The sequence below is a fragment of the Seriola aureovittata genome, chromosome 10 (assembly GCF_021018895.1).
Source record: "Seriola aureovittata isolate HTS-2021-v1 ecotype China chromosome 10, ASM2101889v1, whole genome shotgun sequence".
Taxonomy (NCBI): Eukaryota; Metazoa; Chordata; class Actinopteri; order Carangiformes; family Carangidae; genus Seriola; species Seriola aureovittata.
Window position 1 is genome coordinate 19,597,030 of NC_079373.1, and position 22,752 is coordinate 19,619,781.

General features: G+C 40.3%; 1 protein-coding gene across 1 annotated transcript; it reads left to right on the forward strand.

Annotated features, from left to right (window-relative positions):
• Positions 1–6,157: 6,157 nt before the first annotated feature.
• On the forward strand, positions 6,158–20,016 carry si:ch211-106e7.2 (uncharacterized). The gene is made up of 4 exons (XM_056387926.1): positions 6,158–6,329; positions 13,567–17,893; positions 18,440–18,502; positions 18,615–20,016. The coding sequence occupies exons 2-4, from the start codon at positions 13,609–13,611 to the stop codon at positions 18,740–18,742; spliced, it is 4,476 nt and encodes a 1,491-aa protein (XP_056243901.1). The 5' UTR covers positions 6,158–6,329; positions 13,567–13,608; the 3' UTR covers positions 18,743–20,016.
• The last annotated feature ends 2,736 nt before the right edge of the window (positions 20,017–22,752 follow it).

Below are 22,752 nucleotides of genomic sequence, written 5' to 3' on the forward strand. Positions count from 1 at the left end.
AGGACAGTTAAAGAACACAGATCATAAGAGACTAAGAACAAAGTCTATCCTTAATCTTTGGGGGTGATTGTCCGATGTCAGGCCTCCTCCCAGTCACAGGGTCAGACTGTCAAGTTTGAGGAGAGGGGGTTTATGATTCTCTTTTTTAAGGTATCCTACAGGCAAGACATGGCATTTGATCCAGGAAGCCCAGTACAAGTAATAAATCCATTTAGTTTGAAACCTTATCAGATACTATAACTAACAATGCAAAACAGTTTGTAATAATCAGGATTTTACAACTGTGGGAAGTCATCATGCCAGCAACTATTTTATCTTTGGTCACAACGATACAAAGAAACAATAGAAATACAGTGACAGTGTTCATGTTACATTGTCATCCATGTGAAATGCACACTTGCACTTATTTGATTGGCCAATGTGACACTGTTGTGTCCCAGCAGCTATGTGAGTGAAGGATAGGAGTGTTTTTAGGAGGAGACTCTAGGTGAAAGATCAGGTGTCAGAAGTGGGTGAGCACCCCTTCTGTTCCTGTCTACCAGACTAAAGCTGACATCTGTTTTAAATAAAAGGATTGATGGTATCTTTTATCTTCATATAGAATGACCATGTTCGGGCATAAATGTTAGGTTATTAGGAATTTGCTATGTCATGAATATATATCTAGAGGTTACCAAGCCCATAAATTGTATGGTTTTGGGGAAAAACAAGAGGAGATTCTTTTTGGCTTTGGATCCTCTCACAGGCAGTTTTGATGCTTGTCAAAAGATTGCCATGCTTTCTTGTAATAAACCCTTTTATATACAACTGAGCCAGTGTCTGCGGAGATTCCTTCATCATCTTCAAATCATTGCTACGGAAGAAACTACAACACCTTGGACAAAGTGCATTGCGTTGTAGGAAGAGCTGAACCTGGCTCAGCTTTTTTTGCTGTTGGATGATCCGGCAACCTAGCATAGTCCTCTTTTTTGTTGTATAACCGATACCACCTGTGAGTGGAAGTGTGCATGCAGTTATAAGATCAGTCTGCATGGGGACATATTATTACAGCCAACCCTTGGGGTCATGTTCTCAACGCCAGCATCTTTCTGTTTTCATTTTTGAAGAACTGACCAAGCTACAGATACGCATAAATCAAATGAGGTTATGCCAATGTTAATTATACATAATGAGATCAACTATCTCTTGGCCCACACTCGTTTTCTCACTCCCACATCACTTTCACCTTTCTGTTTACTGAAATTTCCCCTCTTCCTGCCCCAAAAGAGGGAGTGATGTCATAGCTCTGATGCAGGTAACAAATGGAAGGAAAATTATGTTATATACACAATAAGTACAAGGCCTGAGACAAACATATTAGGCCTATAGTCAGATTGCCATTATACAGTACATGTGATTAAATTGTGCACAGAATATTTAGAAATGTGAAGGAGATTATCTTGACCTTCAGATTTCTGAAAGCATCTTTAATGTTGACTGTTCTTTGTTTCTTTTCAGAAAGGTAGAGGGAGTAGCGACAGGTACACCACTGTACAGGCCTGCAGGAGGAAGTTTCCATGGTGTGAAGGGCTAAAGTTGGGGTATTTTCCCACCAACGGCTGTAATGACACACTTGCTGCAGTATTAGACCAATCAGATAGCCCCGCGTATGGATACTGACCAATCTGTAACATCCAATCCCTGTAGGAGGAGCATTGTGTGGAAGAGGATTATGAGGTTCCAAACCTGTTGCACGTCAGATCTGTACCTTGTCATCTGAACAATTAAAGCTGTGTGACACTCATGTTACGTTAAGTTCTGTATCTGTGTTTGCCTATGAACATTGTTTAAGGAAAAGTTACTGAAGACAGAAGAAAAACCACAATCATAAAGATTTCACACAGAGATAATCTTTCAGAGTTCATTTCCTGATCACACATATATGCATCGACTTGGTGCCCGCCTTAGACAAAGACCAGGAACACAGTAAAACAGTCGTGATTCAGCCAGAAAATATGTGCATTGGAATTGCCTTCACCTTCAGAATTTTACCTTCAGCTATTTCTTTATCAGTCTTCTTCCCTTGAGGAATTCTGTCTGTGTATCTTATTTACTGAGAACTTGGGGGCTGAATCACACAACTTCATTTCTGATTTATGTAGCAAATTTGCTACTGCAGAACCTTAGCCTTGGTCTTTATCAAAAGTTAACAGCAGGCTAAAGACCATTAATGGCTCTTCTGAACTGTAAGTATCCCAACTATCCTATTTATGCCTTGCTTTATTTTGTTAATCCACATGCAGTGGCCTGTGATCGTCAACGCCTAAGTAGGGGTCTATCATAAAATCATATGGCATGTGACCATAAGACACAGCAGCAGCAACAGCAGCAGCAGCAGCAACACTTTCAGACATTGCAGAACCAATTTGCAAGTTATCATCAGACACAGCTGCAGCTGCAGCAGCAGCAGCAGCTGCAGCAGCAGCACTTTCAGACATTGCAGAAACAAGTGGCATTTCAAATTCATTAGTAGCAGCAGCAGCAACAGGGGCAACCCTTTGATCTAATAGTATGTTAAGTCTTCTGTGTTGTGAATCAAGCCATCGACAAATGGATGGTCAAATGACATGTCAGAACCTGGTGGATAAAAATTCTTCAATGCATAAAGGTTAATTTTAGCACGCCAACCTTGGGTAGTATCAGGGAAATCGGTATCACTATCACTATCGCTATCGATACCCCAGCAGGACACATCACTGTGTTTGAAATTTTTTTTTAGGTGGGGGCATGTTTTCAACCAATAAATGACCTCTATGACACAACAACAGTGACAACTGCGAACACCAGATCTACTGAATCTGATTTGAAAGCCTGCGCATAACACTGATTATAATTTCGTGACTCCTAATTATTTTTTCTGTGTAAATCTGTAGTTTTTCACTTTGGGCCTGGATTGTGTTGAATAAAGAGGTCTCCAATTGTTTGAAGTTGTTATCTACGTAGTCACGCAAAGAGTTCTCCAATTGGCTGAAATGGTTTTCTATATGGTTGATCAAAGTGCTCTTTGATCAACCATATAGATAGAATAGAATTGACCGTTTATATTGGCACCCTGTGACTGAGCGGCTACGCTCTGGTGACCCTGAAGTTGTGGAGCCTCTATATTGCTTAGCTCTAAACATAGGCCATAAACAGTGCTTAAATCAGGCAACTTTTCTGAGTTTTTAAACTCTAGCTGATCATATAGGGTGTCTGATAAAGTATCCCCCTGCCTAAGACATGAGGGTACTGTATGGAGAATACCACTGTTTGCCTGTGACTGTACAGTCTCATCAAACAAATTCAGTGCTGTAAGTGTGTCACCGGTGTACTGGCTCTATTATTCAACCAGGCATCATTCTGAAAAAATGATTGGACATTATCCAGTTGTTGTCATCATGCGCCCGTGTTGTTCTGTCCAACTCCCTTTGAAGCGCTTCAACAGCTTGAACTGTTTCGTCCACTGCCTTGCCAGGGGATACAGTAGCCGATTCCTGTACTGGTGCTAACGGCTCTCTCAGACCTATGAAAAATTAGGAAAAATAAATCTCCCATTAACACAAAAAAAAAAAAAAAGGCAGCAAAAAATTCACCGAGACTTTTTTTAAAATGTTCTACATACCCTGTATCCCTCCTTGCGTCTTATTCTTGTAGGCCTGCTTGTTTGGAAATCTACCCGCCCCCTACCCTTGAATGGGTTATTGTCTAGAGGTCATCATGGTCATCCTGATGAGAGGGTGGTGTGGGAAAATTTTATGTTGTAGACTTTCCCAGAGGAATATGTTAAAGATGCATGTATAATATTTTAATGGAAACAGCAGTTTAAAACTAATAGGACATCTTGCATCCGTATTCACAAGCAACAAGTCTTGAATACTACGCATAAGAAAAGTATGTTCTTAAAGCATAAAGCATTTTGTGAAACTACAAGTCTTGAATACTGGCTGTCTCTCTCTATCACACACACGCACGCACACACATGCACGCAGGCACGCACGCACACAGACACACATGACACTACAGCGCTCATAATGAATTGCAGGACATGATATGGGAGCCTTATGCTGCAGAATACTTTGTCACAAAAAATAAAGTTAGAGATAGTTTAGATGAATCAAACAAGAATGAAACCTACGCTGTATTCTACGCCTGAACTGTACCAAAAAAAAAAAAACAAGTAGTATTTTTTTACCAGCCCTGTTATCCTTTGAAGAAATAAAAACATTTAAATAAAGCATTTATTTATTTTAGAAAATAAAGTTTCCGCAAGAGATTCACCGAAAAAGTCCCTCCTCCGAGTGGACCAATGAAATTGGAGGCTGAAAAAAGGTGTGGTATGTTGAGGTGCTGATGTGAAGAAGTGATCACCGCTGACACGTCTTTACTTGCAATCAAAAATAAGTTTATTTACAAGAAAGAAACTGTGTCAAAAATGCTGAATCCTGGAGCATCTCTGCCAATGTGAGATCTCTCCTTTTCTGTCTCACAAACCCCTATATTTATCTGTCTTATCCCACCTTTGGAAGGTGCACTTCTTCCAATAAGAAGAAGCCTTACCCAAATGGTAGAAAAAATCTGGTCTACGGCCTCTGGTCTCTGGCCTTTGTCCTTTTAGGCCAGCAAAAAACCCCACATACTGAGTCTCTTGTACCGTATCAAACAGAAAACTAATGGGTAAAAAGTTTTGCCTCCTAAGGCACATTCCTTAAATGAAGTGAATAATACATAACAAAGGAAAGACTGATAAGAGTAAGGGGGCGGGGAATGTACTGACTACGAATCCCTAAGAGTCAGAATCTGACAAAAGGGACAACAGAAAAGAAACACCACTCAGCGTATCTGTGAGAAATCTGCCGAATCTGTAATCAACAACAGCTGGAACATTGTTCCTGACACGTCCAAAGAAGAAAAGGAGGCCCTACAGTTTGCTTATTAGCCAGACGCCTATAATGCTCTTTCAAGAATCACCTTCAGTGGGGAAGGACCTGTGCTGTCTTAGCTGTTTTGTGAGTTAAGGATAGGAGTGTTTAAGGAGGACACCCTAGAGAAAAGCCAGGTGCCAGAAGAGGGTGAGCACCCCCTCAGTTCCTGTCTCCAAAACATTCCTAAGAGCTGACTTTTGTTTACGGTATGTTTTAACTTCATATAGAATGACCATGTTTGGACATAAATGTTGGCTCTGTGCCTCTATAGGTTATTAGGAATCAGCTAGGTCATGAATATGTAACTAGAGGTTATTCAGCCTATAAATTGTATGGTTTTGGGGGAAAACGGGAGAAGATCCTTTTTGGCTTTGTTAAATGATGCTGTGCCTTTTTGTAATAAACTTTTTTATATACAACTGAGCCGGTGTCAGCAGTGCTCTAAGGGAACCAGTGACATCAATCTTGCAACAGTACCCCTTTCCGCATTCTCTTAGTTTTTTGAATGTTCCCCACTTCTAGACGGAGACGGTTTATAGACTTTGGCATATTATGCAAATAGCCTATCACATGTAGGTATTGTTCCTTTTATGTGCTTTGCATTGATGTAAAGTGGTGTGAGGGGCAGGGTTGTAACTTTAAGTTGAATTCCCTTTAGCATAAAGATGGTGATCAATTTCAGCAGCCGTTTGAGGTTTGGTTCATTTAAATATCAAAGTAAGGAAGTGTTTGTATAGCACTTCTCAAAAGAAAAGCCAAGCCTACAAAGTGGTTCAAAATAAATAGGATACAGGATATTAACAATGAAAACAAAAACAATGGAATTTATAAAACAAAAATAGAGTTGAACAAGAACTAAATTATTCCAAAGGTCTGACAAATGCAGCAAATGCTGCAGAAAATTTTCAGTCCAGCTCTGGGAATTTCCAGCAAGCACTGGTTTGCCAACCTGAGAGACAGAAGTTACTTAAAATTATGGCCAAAACAATTCAAACATGTCCTCAGGGGCTTCACTGTGCAGAGCATTGTAAGTAATGAATCTTAAATTCTACTGGAAGCCAACAGAGAGAGGCCAATATGGGAGTTATTCCATCGTGCATATTGCATCGATTCAGTTGGGGGAAGCAGGGTCCTGCAGATGTGTGGGTCCGCCTCCTTCAAGTGACGTCACACATTAAAAGTTCGTGATAAGCGGGAGCGAGGAGGAGGTGCGGAGGAAGAGAACTGTAATGTGTTTAGGAAACAAGCTGCATGCCAGTCGGCTTGCTGACCTGTAACCAGAAGGAATTGTTTCTCCACCAGCAGGCACATTATTTCAAAACGGATACATACATGGATGAATGACAGCCAGTACAGAAAGAGGAGCGTTATGGAGTTTGTCGAGAGAAAGTAAGTTGGCTTGCAGCTCAAGTGTTTGTGAAAATTGTTAAAGGGTGATGCGTAGATTGTCAGCACACATTGCCAGCTTGCATCTTATCAGTATGCTTTCTGTCTGCCTCTTTTGCATCCGTGGCCTCTTTTCACGGGAAGGTGTGTGCGCACATATACACACAGGCACACGCGCGCGCGCTGTGTATCTTCTGTTGTTGCCTTTGTGGTTCGCCACTAGTACCATGAAAGCTGCTTCCTCCCGTGTAGCTCACTAATTAAACCCAGAAGAGTGGCAGCTTGAACACAAAGGATGAATTACTTTTTCTTTGCATGGGCATTAGTTGAAAAAATAACATATTTCTTAATTTTAATAGTTTTTCACATTTGCATGTGAGTGTTGCATGCAATTAAAATAACGTTGTCCAAATGTAGTGGGTTAATTAGAGTCATAACATCAGTTTTGTCAGGAGAGGTGTGGTCATTTTTAATGCCCAGCTGCACTCTGTTTCAGACAAGCTTTAAATCAGTAACATAGTTATGGTATGCCTCCTTTTCATTCATGTGCAGTAAAGCTTTTACAGCTACTGATAGCAACCTCATATTGCATTCATGTCTGAAAACTTTGTATGAAAAGATTTCAGATATAACACACATTTTTTAAGGGTCACTACAGCTTGTACTGAGTAAGTCTGGGTCTGTATTAAAATTCCTTTTTCTACTTATGCATGAGGCTCTCAGATCAAAAACAATAACAAGACATTGTTCAGTGTTGCTCCCCGGGGACCAACTTTTTCACTTACAGTAAAACTTATAGCACAATGTAGTTTCTTTCGTAGCGATGATGTGAAAATCATGAAGGAATCTCCGCAGACACCAGCTAGGTTGTATATAAAAAAGTTTATTACAAGAAAGCACAGCATCTTTTGACAAGCATCAAAACTGCCTGTGAGAGGATCTAAAGCCAAAAAGACTCTTCTCTCGTTTTTCCCAAAACCATACAATTTATAGGCTGGGTAACCTCTAGATACATATTCATGACATAGCTGATTCTTAATAACCTATAGAGGCACAGAGCCAACATTTATGCCCAAACATGGTCATTCTATATGAAGATAAAATATACCCCAAATCCTTTTATTTAAAACAGATGTCAGCTTTAAGAATGTCTGAAAAACAGGAAAGGAAGGGGTGCTCACCCACTTCTGACACCCGACCTTTCACCTAGGGTCTTCTTCTAAAAAAACTCCTATCCTTCACTCACATAGCAACTGGGACACAACAACAACAAACACAGAAGTTTGTTTATTTGTTGCTACGAATCATGTGGTTGAGAGTCTGAGCCTATGTGGTCCTGGTGATGGTTCCTCTTGTACGTCATTCACACGTTGCCACGGGCGAGGTGATGAAACACCTTCAGTAATACAACTGCAAACTCCTTGGTACATCTAGATATGTAGATATCATCAAATCATTAGTCAGACTTGCACAGATTGCATGGCTTGCACCTTTTTAACCACATATGAAAACAAATTTCAGTTTATGCTACAACAAAAAAAACTTGTTTAACAGACCATCTTTGCATCAGAACACTGTTGCATGCTGATTTCATGCTGTTGGAGAGCAGAGTGCAGAGATTCACTTGTTTCTTTTCAGATTTAGTCTGTCTTGGGTTAATGTGACGTAATGAAGCTTTTGGATTACTAGATTGTGGATAATCAATACATTACTGGTGTGTAATCATTATAAGGCATATTAATCAATACATTTATGTAATCAATATACTGCATATTATTTGTCATCAATAGTACATTTACTCAAGTAATTGAGCATGGAAGAGTAGAATAGACCAGAAAGGAAGTAATTTGAACTAGTGGTTGTGGTTGCCAGAAAGAGTGTGTGTTTGGAATTGCCATTTTTGGTAAAAGGCAAAGAGAGCAGAGATATCGAAATCCAGATGTTTTTCTTCTAACGCCTGAAGTGACCCTGTAGCCATGTATCACATCATGCATTCTGAATCCAGATCCTTTGCCAGTTGTCAGATTTGTACTTTGCACTGAAAAATTAAAGTCATGTTCATCTGTGTTAACGAGAGAGGCTCCTACAAATCTCTTAGTGGATAAAAAGTTATTGAAGACAGAAGAAGTTAGATATCAGTTGCATCCCACAGCCACTCGGTTCTATGATTGATTATATCCTGAAGCACATCCAAGGCCACAAAAAATGAACTGCACCATCAGACTGCATCAAGGTTATAAACAAAGAAGTGTGCCATTTGACTGCAGGTGGAAAACTGCAAAATAGCAATAAAAGTTTACACATGATCATTTATAGATTTGTTAAATTACACAAACACACAAAGGTGATTAAAACAAAAAGGATATCTGCAAATGAGTCAAAATATTTCCGTACCATTAAAGAACCGGATCAATAAGCAGCACTGGTAGAAATAGTAGTACCCTTAAAATCTTAACGTTGCCCATTCTTAGCCTCTACACTTATCACTTCTCTATAAATACAAATATATCTTCGGTATGTGAAGTTTTTTTATTCTCTGGGAACATCATGTCCTTTATAATGTGTGGTTCTGATGCAGAGAACTGAAGACCATGCTTCCTCAGCTTGTGACCCCATTAAAGAGTAGTATAGATGCAGTAGCTCAATGATACAGTGATGTTTGTCACCACAAAGGCATGATAGGCAAAGAGCCAGATAGGGGTCAAATGCTGAACAAAAAATTTAGGCTGCTTTTCTTCAGACATTTACCATATCCTTATAAACACTTTCTTTGACATCACAATTATGCAGTTGCTTTTATTGGTGTTTTTCAAAGGCTTTTCTCCAGGTGTAGAGAAGCTGATCATTTTGTCTTTCTGACAGGAGAAAGTCAGCCAACAATATAATTTCAAATTTTATTCTTGTGAAGCTCGGAGTTGAATGGCCTCATGATTTTCACCTCAGTTTTGTTCAAACCCCTGTGTGTGGTCTACCTGTCAAATGAGTAATTTGTACCTCACTCTCGCCTCCACTGCTGCACACTCCATTCTTTCTGGCTCCTCCAGCATCAAACACCAATCATATTCTTAGACAAAATGAAAAACACAGACTGAGGAAGAGATAATCCAAAATGATGACACATCTTTTATACAGTTTGAAACAGCAGTTGCAACACTAGCGAACAAGCAGAGAAAGTCATATTCAGTGTGGTTTATGGACATCTTTGAGCAACATCATGGCAGCACTCTTTCCTTCAGTGTACATGCGCTGCCTGTGTCTTAGTGTCCACTACTACTCTGACCATTTTTGAGCTGATGAGTCTCTGCTCTCTGTTTGGCCTAATTTCTGTATATTTATGTTTCAGAATCAATTAATTATTCCAGCACTATGTCAGTGCATCTGGGTTTCAGAATAAAAGCAGAGGCCTAGTCATAATACTGCATGTCGAGGTGCTTTTTGAAAATGGGTATTATAATTCAAGATTTTAAAAATCTGGATTGACGATCGTGTTTGTGGCAGCAGAACATGTGTTTTATTGTCACCCTTGCAAGCGGACCCTCCACAGAGTGTCTGTCAGGCTGAGAGCCACTTCCACTTATCTAAGCTTTTTGTATGGTTGAATAGGATGCAGATTTGGCAAGTTAGGAGAACATAATTTCACAACTCACACACACACACACACACACATTAAGGCATATAAAGTCACCAGTCAGCACTTAACTGCTGATGATACCATTTTAACTGCTGGTCATAGTATTTTTCCACCACACCATACTCAGGTCAAACTAAAATATCAACTGCTTTTTTCCCCCATATTTTAGGAGTGCTGTGTGTGTGTGTGTGTGTGTGTGTGTGTGTGTGTGTGTGTGTGTGTGTGTGTGTGTGTGTGTGTTTGTGTGAGTGAGAGAGTGACAAAGACGGAGAGGGAGGGGGGAGGGCTCACAGCAGGTATAGTTGTTTCACAAAGGGCTTTATGCTTTAAGAACTTATGTTTCTCACGCATAGTCATCAAGACTGGTTGCTTGTGAATATCGATGCATGATGATCTATTCCTTTAAAACCGCTGTTTCATAAAGGTAATATACATACCCCCCTCATACCTAAGTGCACATCTTTAACATATCCCCCTGGGAAAGTCTACTACATTCAATTTTCTCACGCCCACCCCCTCTAGTTACTATGACCATGATGACCTCTAGACAATAACCCATTATAGGGGGGTCATCCATCCAATATCTTGACAGAAAGTTGGGGATATAATTCTCTTAGGAGAGCAGAGGTAAAGTACAGAATTAGCTGAGTAGACAAAACGGCCAGAGAAAACGAGAAATAATTTCTTAAGAAAAGCATGAATAAAAAAATAAGTATTTTTAGGACACCTTACACTCATTTTGATGCAACTGAGGAGAAGGATTATAGAAAGATCCTCTTACAGGTTAAACTTTAGGTAAATGTCTAACAGGCGACTGTTCTGAAAACAAACATGTACCATGTATTGAACTTGTTTGTGGCATTTCAGAAAATCCACAGTATATTGGGTTCTTCCACATTCGCTGAGATGTTCGCTTTCTTCTGCTCGGGCGGATGCTCTTCTCTGTTGAAACTTCCTCTCTATATGTATGTTGTTTTATGCCTGCGTGGCTTCATCAGCCAGCCACCTCATTTCCTGTGTGCACGTATTTTGTGGGAGCAAGTAAATGTTTAGCAATGTCTCTCTTGATCTCTGCCATTTCTAAATGATTACCCGAAGTTCAATGGATAATAAAATATACTTGTGCTGGCTGAGACTAATCATTCTCCCTCGGTTTTGCTTGGATATTACAGTAAACTCTCACGGATTGTTCCGGACTCTGTCTGCTGTTGTGTTTTTGAGTATTTGCTTAAGTGTTAGACATTTCTTCTTGGAAATAGTTAAAAGTTAAAGTGTTGAGGTGACTCAGATTTACTGGCCTATGTGAAGAAGATCCTCAACAGATATACATATCCGTGTCTGCTACATGCGTATATGTCCTAAGACACAAGAAATGTAAAGATACCTAAAGAGCCCTTGACCCCTTTAAGTATAAAACTGGACGAGAACAGAGGGCCTGTTCAATGAATAATGAGAACATTGATTTCTAATAACACACTCAGTATCATAAGAGAAACACAAGTGGCTGAAAAAGTGATCAACTAATGATATTACTTCCAGATTTTGGTATTAAAAATGTAAACGAACCATTTAATCTTATAATCCTTTCATAGTATTCTTAAAGATGTGATTAAAAGAAACAGGAAATCAACAACAATGTTTTACCAACAGAACTAAGGAGGGAATTATGCTGCTGTAATGTGTGTGTCTGAACACATAACTACACTGTCACACAGAGACAGCGTTCCCTGAACGGGCTTTAACAGTGACGCTGCCCTGGGGAACGAGCACATCCCTGAATTGGTCAGATGCTTCTCTGAATTTCTCTCCCAAATTTTCCATATGAAAGAAAGTCACTGTAATGCAACATGGACTTTCTTTGTTCCTGGTCCTATAGCTATGCATGTATTCAGTCTCTGCATTACTCAACAGACTTTAACTGATAAATCTTCACCACCACACCACAGTGGCTTCGACTTCCTACTCCTGATTCCATCACGCTGACTCTGTTGTCACCGTTTCACAGACATATGAATTGTACACATCTCCTCTGCTAAATTTAGCACTGCTTCCAATGACAGTCACAGCATTTTGGTTTACTCACCTGGTGCGTACCTCCCCTGCCAAACTCCTGTTCTACATTCATATATTCATTCAATTCACAATTGTGAACATTTCACTCAAGACCAAAAATTCTCTGGCAAACTGCTTTCGAAGAGATCTCATCTAATTATCATAATTGATATGAAAATAAAGCCCAAAATGGCAGGTTGTGTGATTAAGAATGCATCTTTGCATACGGGATGTCTGGTCTAATTTAATTAATATTATTAATTTAAGCAATTTTTTGCAGTAGGCTGTGTTACTCATACAGTAAATGTTTATTAAAGGTTGTAAGCGCTATATGAAAGCAACTGGACCTGCTTTAAGTTCTTGATGATGTTTCACCTCTCTTCTGAAAGACTTCACTTCTTACTGACTGGTGGGGACCTGGGAGTTGTGTTGTGCAATGTACCAGCTCCTCAGGTCAGGACTCAGCACCAACAACAACAACCAAACATGTACCCCATGTAACTTAACACCTATTTACACCATGGCACCATGTGACCCCAACAATTCACATTATGGTCGAGTGGGTCAATGATTTACATGTGACAACTCTCGAGGTGTTAATGTCCCCACAAGAAGTTGAATGCCTGGGACGTCCCACCAGTCACCAGTCCATTTTGTTGGAGTAGTGGAGCAGACTGTGTGGCCGTCGTCTCCTTCACTGTCTCCTCAGAACACCATATTCGGTTTGGTCCTGCGGCTCCGTCCCCTCACTTATTGTTCATGTGTTAGTATCTTTATCATTGCTTAAACACTGAGGTAGCCGTGAACTGTTGCTGGCTCCTTTTACATGAATAACTAAGTTAAATAAACAGACAACCTTTACTAAGCTCCTTTTTTTGCTCAGATATTATTTAATGACATAAGTTTTGTCTCATCGACCTCTCCTCTTTGCTGTTGGTAAATATATTTTGTCCCAGTTTTCATTAACAAAATTAACCACAGAGGGTCAGTTTGCTAGACTGGAATGCAGCAATGAGTAAGAATAGTTGATAATCCACTAAATAACTTTAGAAAAGTAATTACTGAACCAATTAAAGAAATACTTTAAAGGATAAAGAAAGAAAGGCACTACACAGAATTCAAAAAGCATCTCCTTATATCCCCTGGGGGTCTCCACCTATTGTGGAGCTTAATCCTCAGGTTACCACCCTTTTTCATTTCCACGTTTTTATTAGCTGGTCGTGACCTTATAATCGGTCCCAACATACCTTTTCTCCCCCACATGGTGATGTCAACAAAATGGCTTTTAGACCTTTATTTGTCCACTAGAAGTTGTTTACTGGTCGTGGTCACAGATCCTCCAACAGATGGTTTTCTATTTGACTTTTCCATGGCACATTGACTTTTTTTTTCCTCAGGACATCAGATGCCATAAATGCCCAGTCTACATGATTTTTGACTTTGAGTTACATGATATCTTTACAAATAAGAGTTATGACTTGTAAGATGACATGAAAAAAAGCGACATGGACAATAATAGCAGGCAAGTATTAATATTTCTTTTTATTTCTCTTTCAGGAAAGCAGCTTCAACCTGCTACAAGGCTTAACAGAGGACAAAATGTATTCTTATGCTTGGATGAATGGACAGCACCAACAAGTTGGACCCCCCTCAGAGTCTCCACAAGCTACTACTCCCCCTACCCATGACACAATGAGGAATCTGCAAACAGGGGCAGTAAATAATTCCTGTCATTACAGGACAGCGAAAATGGGAGGCACCTTTCAAGAAGGAGCGTACTTGAACAGACATATGTCGAATTGGCAAACCTCAGCAGCTCCTAATCAACCAGTTTCTCCCCAGCAACCAAGTGGAGGGAACAATGGCAGTTATCTGAATGTTTTACGTAGCAATTGCCACAACTCGACTACTATGCAAAGTGGAAACCATTGTTTGCCGGTCACTAATGGATTTCAGGTCGCTACTAATCACAATTTTTATCAGAACTCAAAACTTCAGACTCCGCCCAACGCGATGTCTACATGCCCTAAGCAAGACAAGATGGCACACTGGAACCAAATAGGGATAAGAGATGGTACAACTGCGTCTGATGTCCAACATTGTGGAGTCAACAAAAGACTGTATCACCAAGTTACTGGAAAGCAGATTAAACCCTACTCTGCACAAGTTACACCAGCTACCTCTCTGCCACATGAAGAGGTAGTTTACACCAGCACATTAGTGTCTCCCACTGCACACAACAGACAGACCGCTCACAACCAGAATCACAGACAAAATGTCACTCAACATGGATTCTGTCCTTCCACCCCCCTGCCAAATTACAGTACAGCTGTCTCTCAGTCTTTAATAAACCGCAATATTACAACAAACTCTTCATCTAGTGGCCAGATTTGGCACAGCACCGGCATGGGTCAGAAAACTCAACAATACTCAGCTCAACTCAATTCACTACATAACAATGGGGGAGAGGCCACCTCCTCTATTAACTCATACTCAAATAGCTGGTTCTTGCAAAAAATAAATGAACATCTCGTAGATCCTGCTGCTGAGCTAAGGATTGCAAGAATTGCAGACAATCTACGCAAGTCCTGCACTGCTGGCTCAGATGGTCGTTATCAAGTGCATAATAAATCATCTTACAAAGGGAAGCAGTTTGTCGAGCTTAATCAAACTATGCAGCCTATGACATCAGTTGTTGCTAAAGGTTATAACTCAAATGCCACCCAGCTTTTGCCACTCCATTCTTTGCCTAACACCACCCAGGGTGTTATGCCAAGAGCACAGCACATTGTAAATGCACCACCTCAGCACAGCTCTGTACCAGATGTCTTCTGTGTAACAACAACAGGAGACAAAAGTGGAAACGGAAGTATGACAGGCAGTGCATTCTTTCCTAAAAATAGCACCGTCTCAAAAGGAAATCTAGTTGGTTATTCAAATGATGCATCTCAGCTGATGCTGATGCCTGAGAGCATTTCACCTCAGAGAACCGCGACCCAATCATCTGACATAAACAACCGTGAAATGCTTGAAATACTTGAAATGCTCTCATTGGTCAAACAGAATGACACTTCCATTCACTCGTCTCCTGGTCGCACAGGCACGAGAGCTGTTGCGGTTGTGCAACCGTTGTCACAAGAAAGCTATCAGGTTGCCAACAAGCATACCTCTCCTAACAATACCAATCAATTGGGTGAGTGCATTGCAACAGATGAATCTTTGTGTAACGCTCAGAAATTATTTAATTCACCAGCTGCAGCACAAAACAGTGAGACTGCAAATGTAAGACAAGGATTTCATATTTATCCAGAAAACCCCAAAAAAATGAGGTCCAACAAACATGTAATCAGACGTTCAGCATCATTCAATGATAGCGCTGTTGTGTCATCTTCAGATGACAAAGGATCTGAAGTGGCTGCTAACATGCAGGTAGCGCAGGGTGTTGCACTAGCTGCTCAACATTCAGTAACTTCAGAGGTGCCAGTAAACCAAAATGGCAATACAGATAACACTGGGATGCCAACAGATCCAAAGGCCTGTGTTTGTGACCTGTCCTCAGTCCCAACAACCCCATGGACAATTGCCACATTAACCAAGTTGATCCTGGATGCTGAAAAAGCCCAGATGGAGTTAGAAGATTTTACAAAGTTTGATTCTGCAAACAAAGTATTAGGAATGTTTTGGGATGGCCACGGCAAAAATTTGGCTTGTAAACTCGGGTCAGGCTGGTACAAGGATTTAATCACTGAGATTAAAGAATTCGGCAAAAAACATTTAACACCAGACTGCGTCATACTATCACAAGTAACTCAAAGCCCTGAGAAGCAACTCAAAAGCTACTATGTCCTCAAAGATAATGAAGCTTATTCAGAACTGCCCTACAAATCATCATGGTTGAATATTAACGAGCAGGTAGACGACATTGATAAAGAGTTTGGCTTTCCGTGGTCATGGATGCATCGTTTTCACATGCTTGAGAGTCTTAGCCACTCAGATCAGGTTGGGACAGTCAACAGCATCCCTGCACAAGTCATAAATAAGGTGCCAAACGAAGTCTTGTCACAAACAGAGCTTGAACCTGTGGACTCAGGTGAAGAAAAACAAGCGTCCACTGCTGATGATATCTCAACCCAAACTTCTTCTCCTAGTAAGAAGGAAAGTGATGATTCCAGTGACCCATACTACTCGTTTGAAATCCATGTTTTGCCTCCAGAAGAGGCCAAAATAATCTTTGGACAAATTTCATCAAGCCAAAGTTCTCTAACATCAGGAACCTCATCCACCAATGAGTTTCCTGATGTTACAGAGGTCACATTGAGTGAGCCAAACCTGAAGAACGAGGTAGTCTTGCCAATAGAACACATTTGCTGCATTGATAAGTGGCTGGAAAAATTTGGTGGGTCTGATCAGAGTAAATGCCGGTGCAATGAAGAGCAAAGCAATAAAGACTGTACTGACAAAGCCCTTGAGAAGGAAGAGATGACTGTACCAAAGAATGATAAATCGTGTGCCGTCGGGTCTAACAGTCAGTTCCACTCTCCCGTTGAAGGACAGGATCAAGCGAAGGGTCGGGAGAACATTGATAATCCATTTCCGATATATATTTGGCCTGATCTATGCAAGGATCTCAGTCTAACCACTGAATTAATTGCAGATGACCACAAACCTGACTCACTTTCTGACGAAGAAGCAAAGAACATTTCCCAGATAAGCATAAACGACAGCCAGTCAAGCGTTATACTCATAAGTGAAACCAAAGCGGAAGATCTCTCCAGCAGTGAAATTCCCAGCCAAATCCCAGATTCTGGCAATCTGATGTCAGACCCTGAGGAGGAGTGTTTACAAGATCAGCTGAAATCAGCAGGAAGTAATCAGTCAAGTTGTTCAGACAATGGCAAGAGAGAAATCCAAAAGGTCTCCAACAGTGAAGCTGCGAGCCACATGTCAGACCCTGAAGAGGATTGTGCACAAGCTCAGCTGACTTCTACAGATGTGGCAGAGTCATCATTGGAAATGAAAAAAGGACAAACTGAAATTAGTGCAAAGGCTTCCCTCCAGACAACTTTCAGTTTTAGTCGAAGCCATGAAAGGGTTGAAAGAAAGAGGAAGACACTGAGCAGTAATGAGCAGAGTTTTCCATTCCTGAAGAAATTAAAGAATTACAGACCCTCTGTTAATCTGGATGCACAGCCTGTCCCAAAGGGTTCAACATGTAAGAAGGGTTTTGTTGATGCAGCTGATAGTGAATCTTCAGCCTCAGATGTAAGAACTGTAGAACTGGTGCTGTTTGGCTCATCACATCAAGGGAAGGGCGTTTTAACTCGAGACAGAAAGCACCATTTTTCATCTTTAGGGTCTTTGTCTGAAGCAGTAGAGAGGCCTCCAGCCGTTCTCTTTGTGGCTCTCAATCCCTCAAGGAGAAAGTCCAGTGTTCCCGCATTGGAACATTCAGTCAAACATAGCATTTATGAAAAATGGAGGAGAAGTTATCTACCAACTAAAATTAGGCACAGAAGGAAGCTGACAACAAAGAAGTATACTTCTTTATCTGGGGTGAATCTGAAGAAAGTTGAAACAGCTGTCCCCACCAATACTAAGGAGCTGCCAGATGCCTCTGAAAGGAGGACCTGCAATGGAAATACCAAGCGCTCCCTGAGTCTGAAGAGGAGGAAATCTTTCGCTAACAACCTTGGGGAGGAGAACATGATGAATCATGCGGTTACACTCGAACGGCCCCATCAAGAGAGAAGTGACGCTGAAGATGGAAGCCATGCTGTGATGCCTCTCGAGGAGAACAGTGTCCTGAAGTTCAGTGTGTTACCAAACACCTTCAACTTTGTAGATGGATCCAAAAGGAGAAAGGAATCCACTGATCCTGTGTCGGGTGAGTCATACTATCAAGATTATTGGGGCACTGTGAAGTAATGTGTAACTTTTGTTGTAAGTGTTCAGTTGTCTTACAGTTGAAGTGAACATTAAAGTGGATAAAGTGACACAGAAGAAGAAGCTGTGCCCATCCTCTTACTTCATTTGAACAACTGTCATAAACCTTAAACCATAGATCCTATTAATAAATCTAGGATTTGAAGAACTTGAATTTAAATAAGGCAACATGCTCCGATTTAGGATTTGTCACAACCACTCAAAAAGGAAATATAACAGGCATATTAGTATAAAATGTTTTTTCAAGTCCCTCTTGTCTTGTGCAAATCTTTTCCTTCGTGATATTTCTATCATGTTTTGGATGGGTGCACAAGAGGCCACTTTGCACTATTTGCACTCCCCCTGCAGACCTGCTTGAGAACATGTGTTTCCAGAGTAAACCAAGGTGTAGAACTCTTTGACTGTCTAGTTTTGTTTTTATAAAAAATTTTTTTGTGTCCCTTTTTTTTTTTTTAAAACTAAACACAACATTTTTTTTTTTTTTCAGATAACGCTGACTTTGTTGAGAGAAAGGACAAGAGCCCCTGTATAACTATCTCGAGGGCAAAAGGTAACAAATACAACTTAAACATACATACATTCTTGTTATTTTTTATTTCTTTGTTATTATTTGGACAGTGGCTACAGTTTTTCCTAATTACTATGAATTAACTGCACCGTAGGTACATGGTTTGCACGTCCTGAGAAGAAGTATTATCCTCTACACTCACCCTCCGTCCCCAAGACCTCCATCGTCTTCCAGGAGTTTCAGAAGAAATACATAGAGAAGACACAGCCATCCACAGCCTAATGACATAACAAGCCGAGAGATTTTGAGTCAAATATTTTTCTGCTCTCTGGGATATTCTTCCTTTTGTGTTTTTGTAATGTGTATTCAAGTAAATTGAAGTTTTGCCAGTTTGTATATACACTTATTTGCTTTAACATTACATTATTTGCCTTTGTCTGTCGAGCAAGTTACTATTGTGTGAAATGCATGTTCTCGTGTTTTTGCACATAGATTCTCAGTTGTTTACATTGGCTGTATAAACTCTCAAGCTATTCACTTCAGGTACAATTTTAACTGTCTCACAAAAACTATTTTAGGCAAACATATAACTTGCAGACAACCTGTAAACTGTATATTTCAGCTGCATATTTATATTTTTCTACATTAAGAATATTTTTGTATCCTTGTTTTTTTTTTTTTTGCATTTTAAACATTGCGATACGAAATGTGATCTACTTTCTATGTACATTGTAAATTGCGGTTTTATTTTTGCCATTAAATATCCTATTAAAAGAAAATCCTTAAATGCCTTAATTCCTTAAATTGTTGTTTATCTTGGTAGGTTAATGTGAGCTGCCTGGTTGCCAGTTCATAACAGACAGTCAGTGCATGTACTAGTTGGAGCTGTATGTATGGGAGTAATGAATGTGGAGGGGAAATGACTTGGCCTATCTAAAAAAGAAAGTCTTTGTTCTTTTTAATGATGCTGTGTGCAGCTATTTGCATTACTGGTGTGAAAATAAATGTGAGGTTAAAAGTCAGAAAGGCCTCACAGCTGTACAACAGTACAACAGTAACCATAGCAACTGTAGTGTATTATCCACTTTATTTTCCTTTTATCTTAATAGTCTAAATTGTTGCATGTTCCTCCTTTATGTATGTTTTATCCTAAAGTTCAAGAAGGGTGTCAACTAAGATGTTGTTGAAGGTTTCCTTGAACCATCCAGTTTAAGTTCAAGTTCAAGAATCTGCCTTAAGGGGTGACACTTTTTATATATCTGTTTTCTGTATATGTTATGAGAGACTCCGGATATGGGGGTCTCTGTTGACCTAAAAGGTAAAAGACCAAAGGTCACATTTCGTATGTAATCAATCTTTGGGTGAAGGCTCCTTCTATTTGAAAGAAGGGCAAACCCCAAAGGAGGGTTGAAACGTATAAATATAGGGGTTTGTGAGACAGTAGAGAGGAGAGCTCTCACATTGGCAGAGATGCTCCAGGATTCAGCATTTTTGACACTGTTTCTTTCTTGTAAATAAACTTCTTTTTTATTGCAAGTAAAGACATGTCAGCGGTGATCACTTCTTCACATCAGCACCTCAAGATACCACACAACCAAGGCCCTATAGGCTAGCATATTGATGCAGAAAGGTGTGCAGTATGATTGAGTCTCAGGGACACATGGTATTCAGCAAGTTGCAACATGCGGTAGGCAAGATGTGAACTCATGCTTAGATGTATTCGAGTCTTCACACGTATGTAAGAAATATGGTTAGAAGAAGATTTGGACAGACAGTATGCGACGTGTGAGCTTGTGCCATGTGAGGACGCTGGCTTTGAATACACCCTTTCCTATGCTTTTTCCTTACTGTGAACTTTGAATATTCTGTAATGTAATGCCCTCAATCTCTTGTTTTTCTCATACAGTACAATTTTAAAATATTTCGAACAGTCCCGACTAAACTATGTAGCTTCTTTGTCCCACGGTCAGACAACAGCTCATGCCTGCTTTGTTTCACTGCATAAAATCTCCTCCGTCTCACAGTCACTGGTCCTCTCATTAGACTTGAACAAATTGTAGCAACTGTGGGTATATTGGAAAGCGTAAACATCATACTAATGTTTTCCAGATGTTCTGTGTTCAGGCTTCTTTTCCCTGGCAACTGTAACAGGACCTCCTGACTTCCATCCAATTGGTTAATATTATTCTGTTTTTAGGCAATTGCCTTCATTGCCTTCTGCGTTTGTCATAATGAAAACTATAGATTACCCCTTGGTCTTTTGTTTGAGGAGATTCTCCCCTTGGTTTCAATGCTGCAGGATACTATATATTTATATTGTCTTTAACATACTTATACTTATTCTTCTTCAACCCATCAGGGTTTTGTGTGTTTATTTCTCTGAACAGTCAACTCAAAGGCTGCAAATATTGGAGAGTGAATGTGAAGGAATTTTCCAGAGATGCACACATAGATGGTCAGTATAGAGGACACAGAGTCTGCGCGAGGCTCTCAGGTCAGGCCGACCCTAAATCCTACAGGAGGAGACGCTCCAGTAGCTCCTCAGGACATAGCTGTATCTTTTCAGTGATAGAACTGGAGACAAAGCTGATAACAGAAGACCTTGGAAATTACGTAAAAAACAACCCTCTTTTGTGTAACCAGCAATATAGGTATGAGTAAATCATGCTTAATTGTTATGTCTAACGAACTAATCGGATGCCCACACATCCTCTGTGTGCCTGAGATATGACCAAACATGGGCATGGGTTATTTCTGGGACTGTTGAGAACTGAATAAAGACTAACCAAAGGGGACCTTCAAGGTAGAATTGAGGTGGCATCATGCACAGCTACATGTGTTTGATGATTCCTCTGTTCTCCTTGGCCAAGTTTCAATAAACATCCTCAACATAAGACATTCTGGGCTCCATCGCACTTTCTTAATTTAGGCCTTAACCATCCAAAAATAAGAATCTCCCTATCAGTGAGTGCTGATAAGTCTTCGGATTAGGCTGAATGTTTTCCATGCAGGCTGCTGTTTCATTAGCGAAAGCACTGCCAAGGCAAGTGGTTCCACGATGTGTACTTCCCTCCAAATTGACCAGAGATAACAGGTCTCATTTTGTAAGTAATGAAATGCAGAGACTTTCACAAAGCCTTCACATAAACCTAAACACACCCTGTGCTTATCATCCAGCAAATGGAGGCGCAGTGGAATGGGCTAATAACACCCTGGAAACTAAACTAACAAAACTAATGGCTGAAACAAAGCTCTCATGGGCTGAGGTTTTACCCCTGTCACTGATATTTATGAGTGGAAGGCCTCAGGCACTCACACACAGGGATTTAGGGGGCATGATTAACATCAACAATTGTTAAACCTCTGTACTACTTCTCTTGTTATGCTCTTCCTATGGGAATGAGACGTGTAGTGTATTATCCACTTAATTTCCTTTAGTTACAACATTATAAATTGTTGCATGTTCTTCTTTTATGTATGTTTTATCCTAAAGTTCAAGAAGGCTGTCAACTAAGACTTTGTCAAAGGTTTCCTTGAACCATCCATTATAAGTTGAGGTTAAGGAATGTGCATTAAGGGGCAAAACTGTTTATACATCAGTTTTCTGTTAAATACGATACGAGAGACTCAGGATGTGGGGGTCTTTGCTGGCCCAAAAGGTTAAAGGCCAAAGACCAGAGGCTGTAGACCAGATGTGGTCAACCTCTGGGTGAAGGCTCCTCTATTGAAAGAAGGGCAAATCCCAAAGGAGGGTTGAGACAGATAAATAGAGGGGTTTGTGAGACAGTAGAGGGGAGATCTCACATTGGCAGAGATGCTCCAGGATTCGGCATTTTTTGACACTAAAGACATGTCAGCGGTGATCACTTCTTCACATCAGCACCTCAAGATACCACAGACGTTACAAAGTGGCCAGTATATACACACACACAAGGCCATACCACTTACTTTCCTTCAACATAAGTTAGCGGTGGATGTCTCCCTTTATCCTGTCCCTATCCTGGGGGAGACATTCCAAAGGTCCTTCAATCAATGCTGCGGTGTCCTTCTCTCCATGCTACAGTAATTAAAACAGATTTAACTCCAGTGATATGACAGGGTAGATACATCCTCCCTCAATCAGATTTGTTACACTTTGGTTAAACTGAGGTCAACTTAAGCGTGCAGCCGTTGTAGATGAGACCTCAGATACAGATACCTCTAGTCACAGTATTTTCTGAGCAGGCTGAAGATGCTCGCTGTCACATGCAAGTTATGTTGTCGAATTTCGCTGTACTTCAGCAGAAAGTATT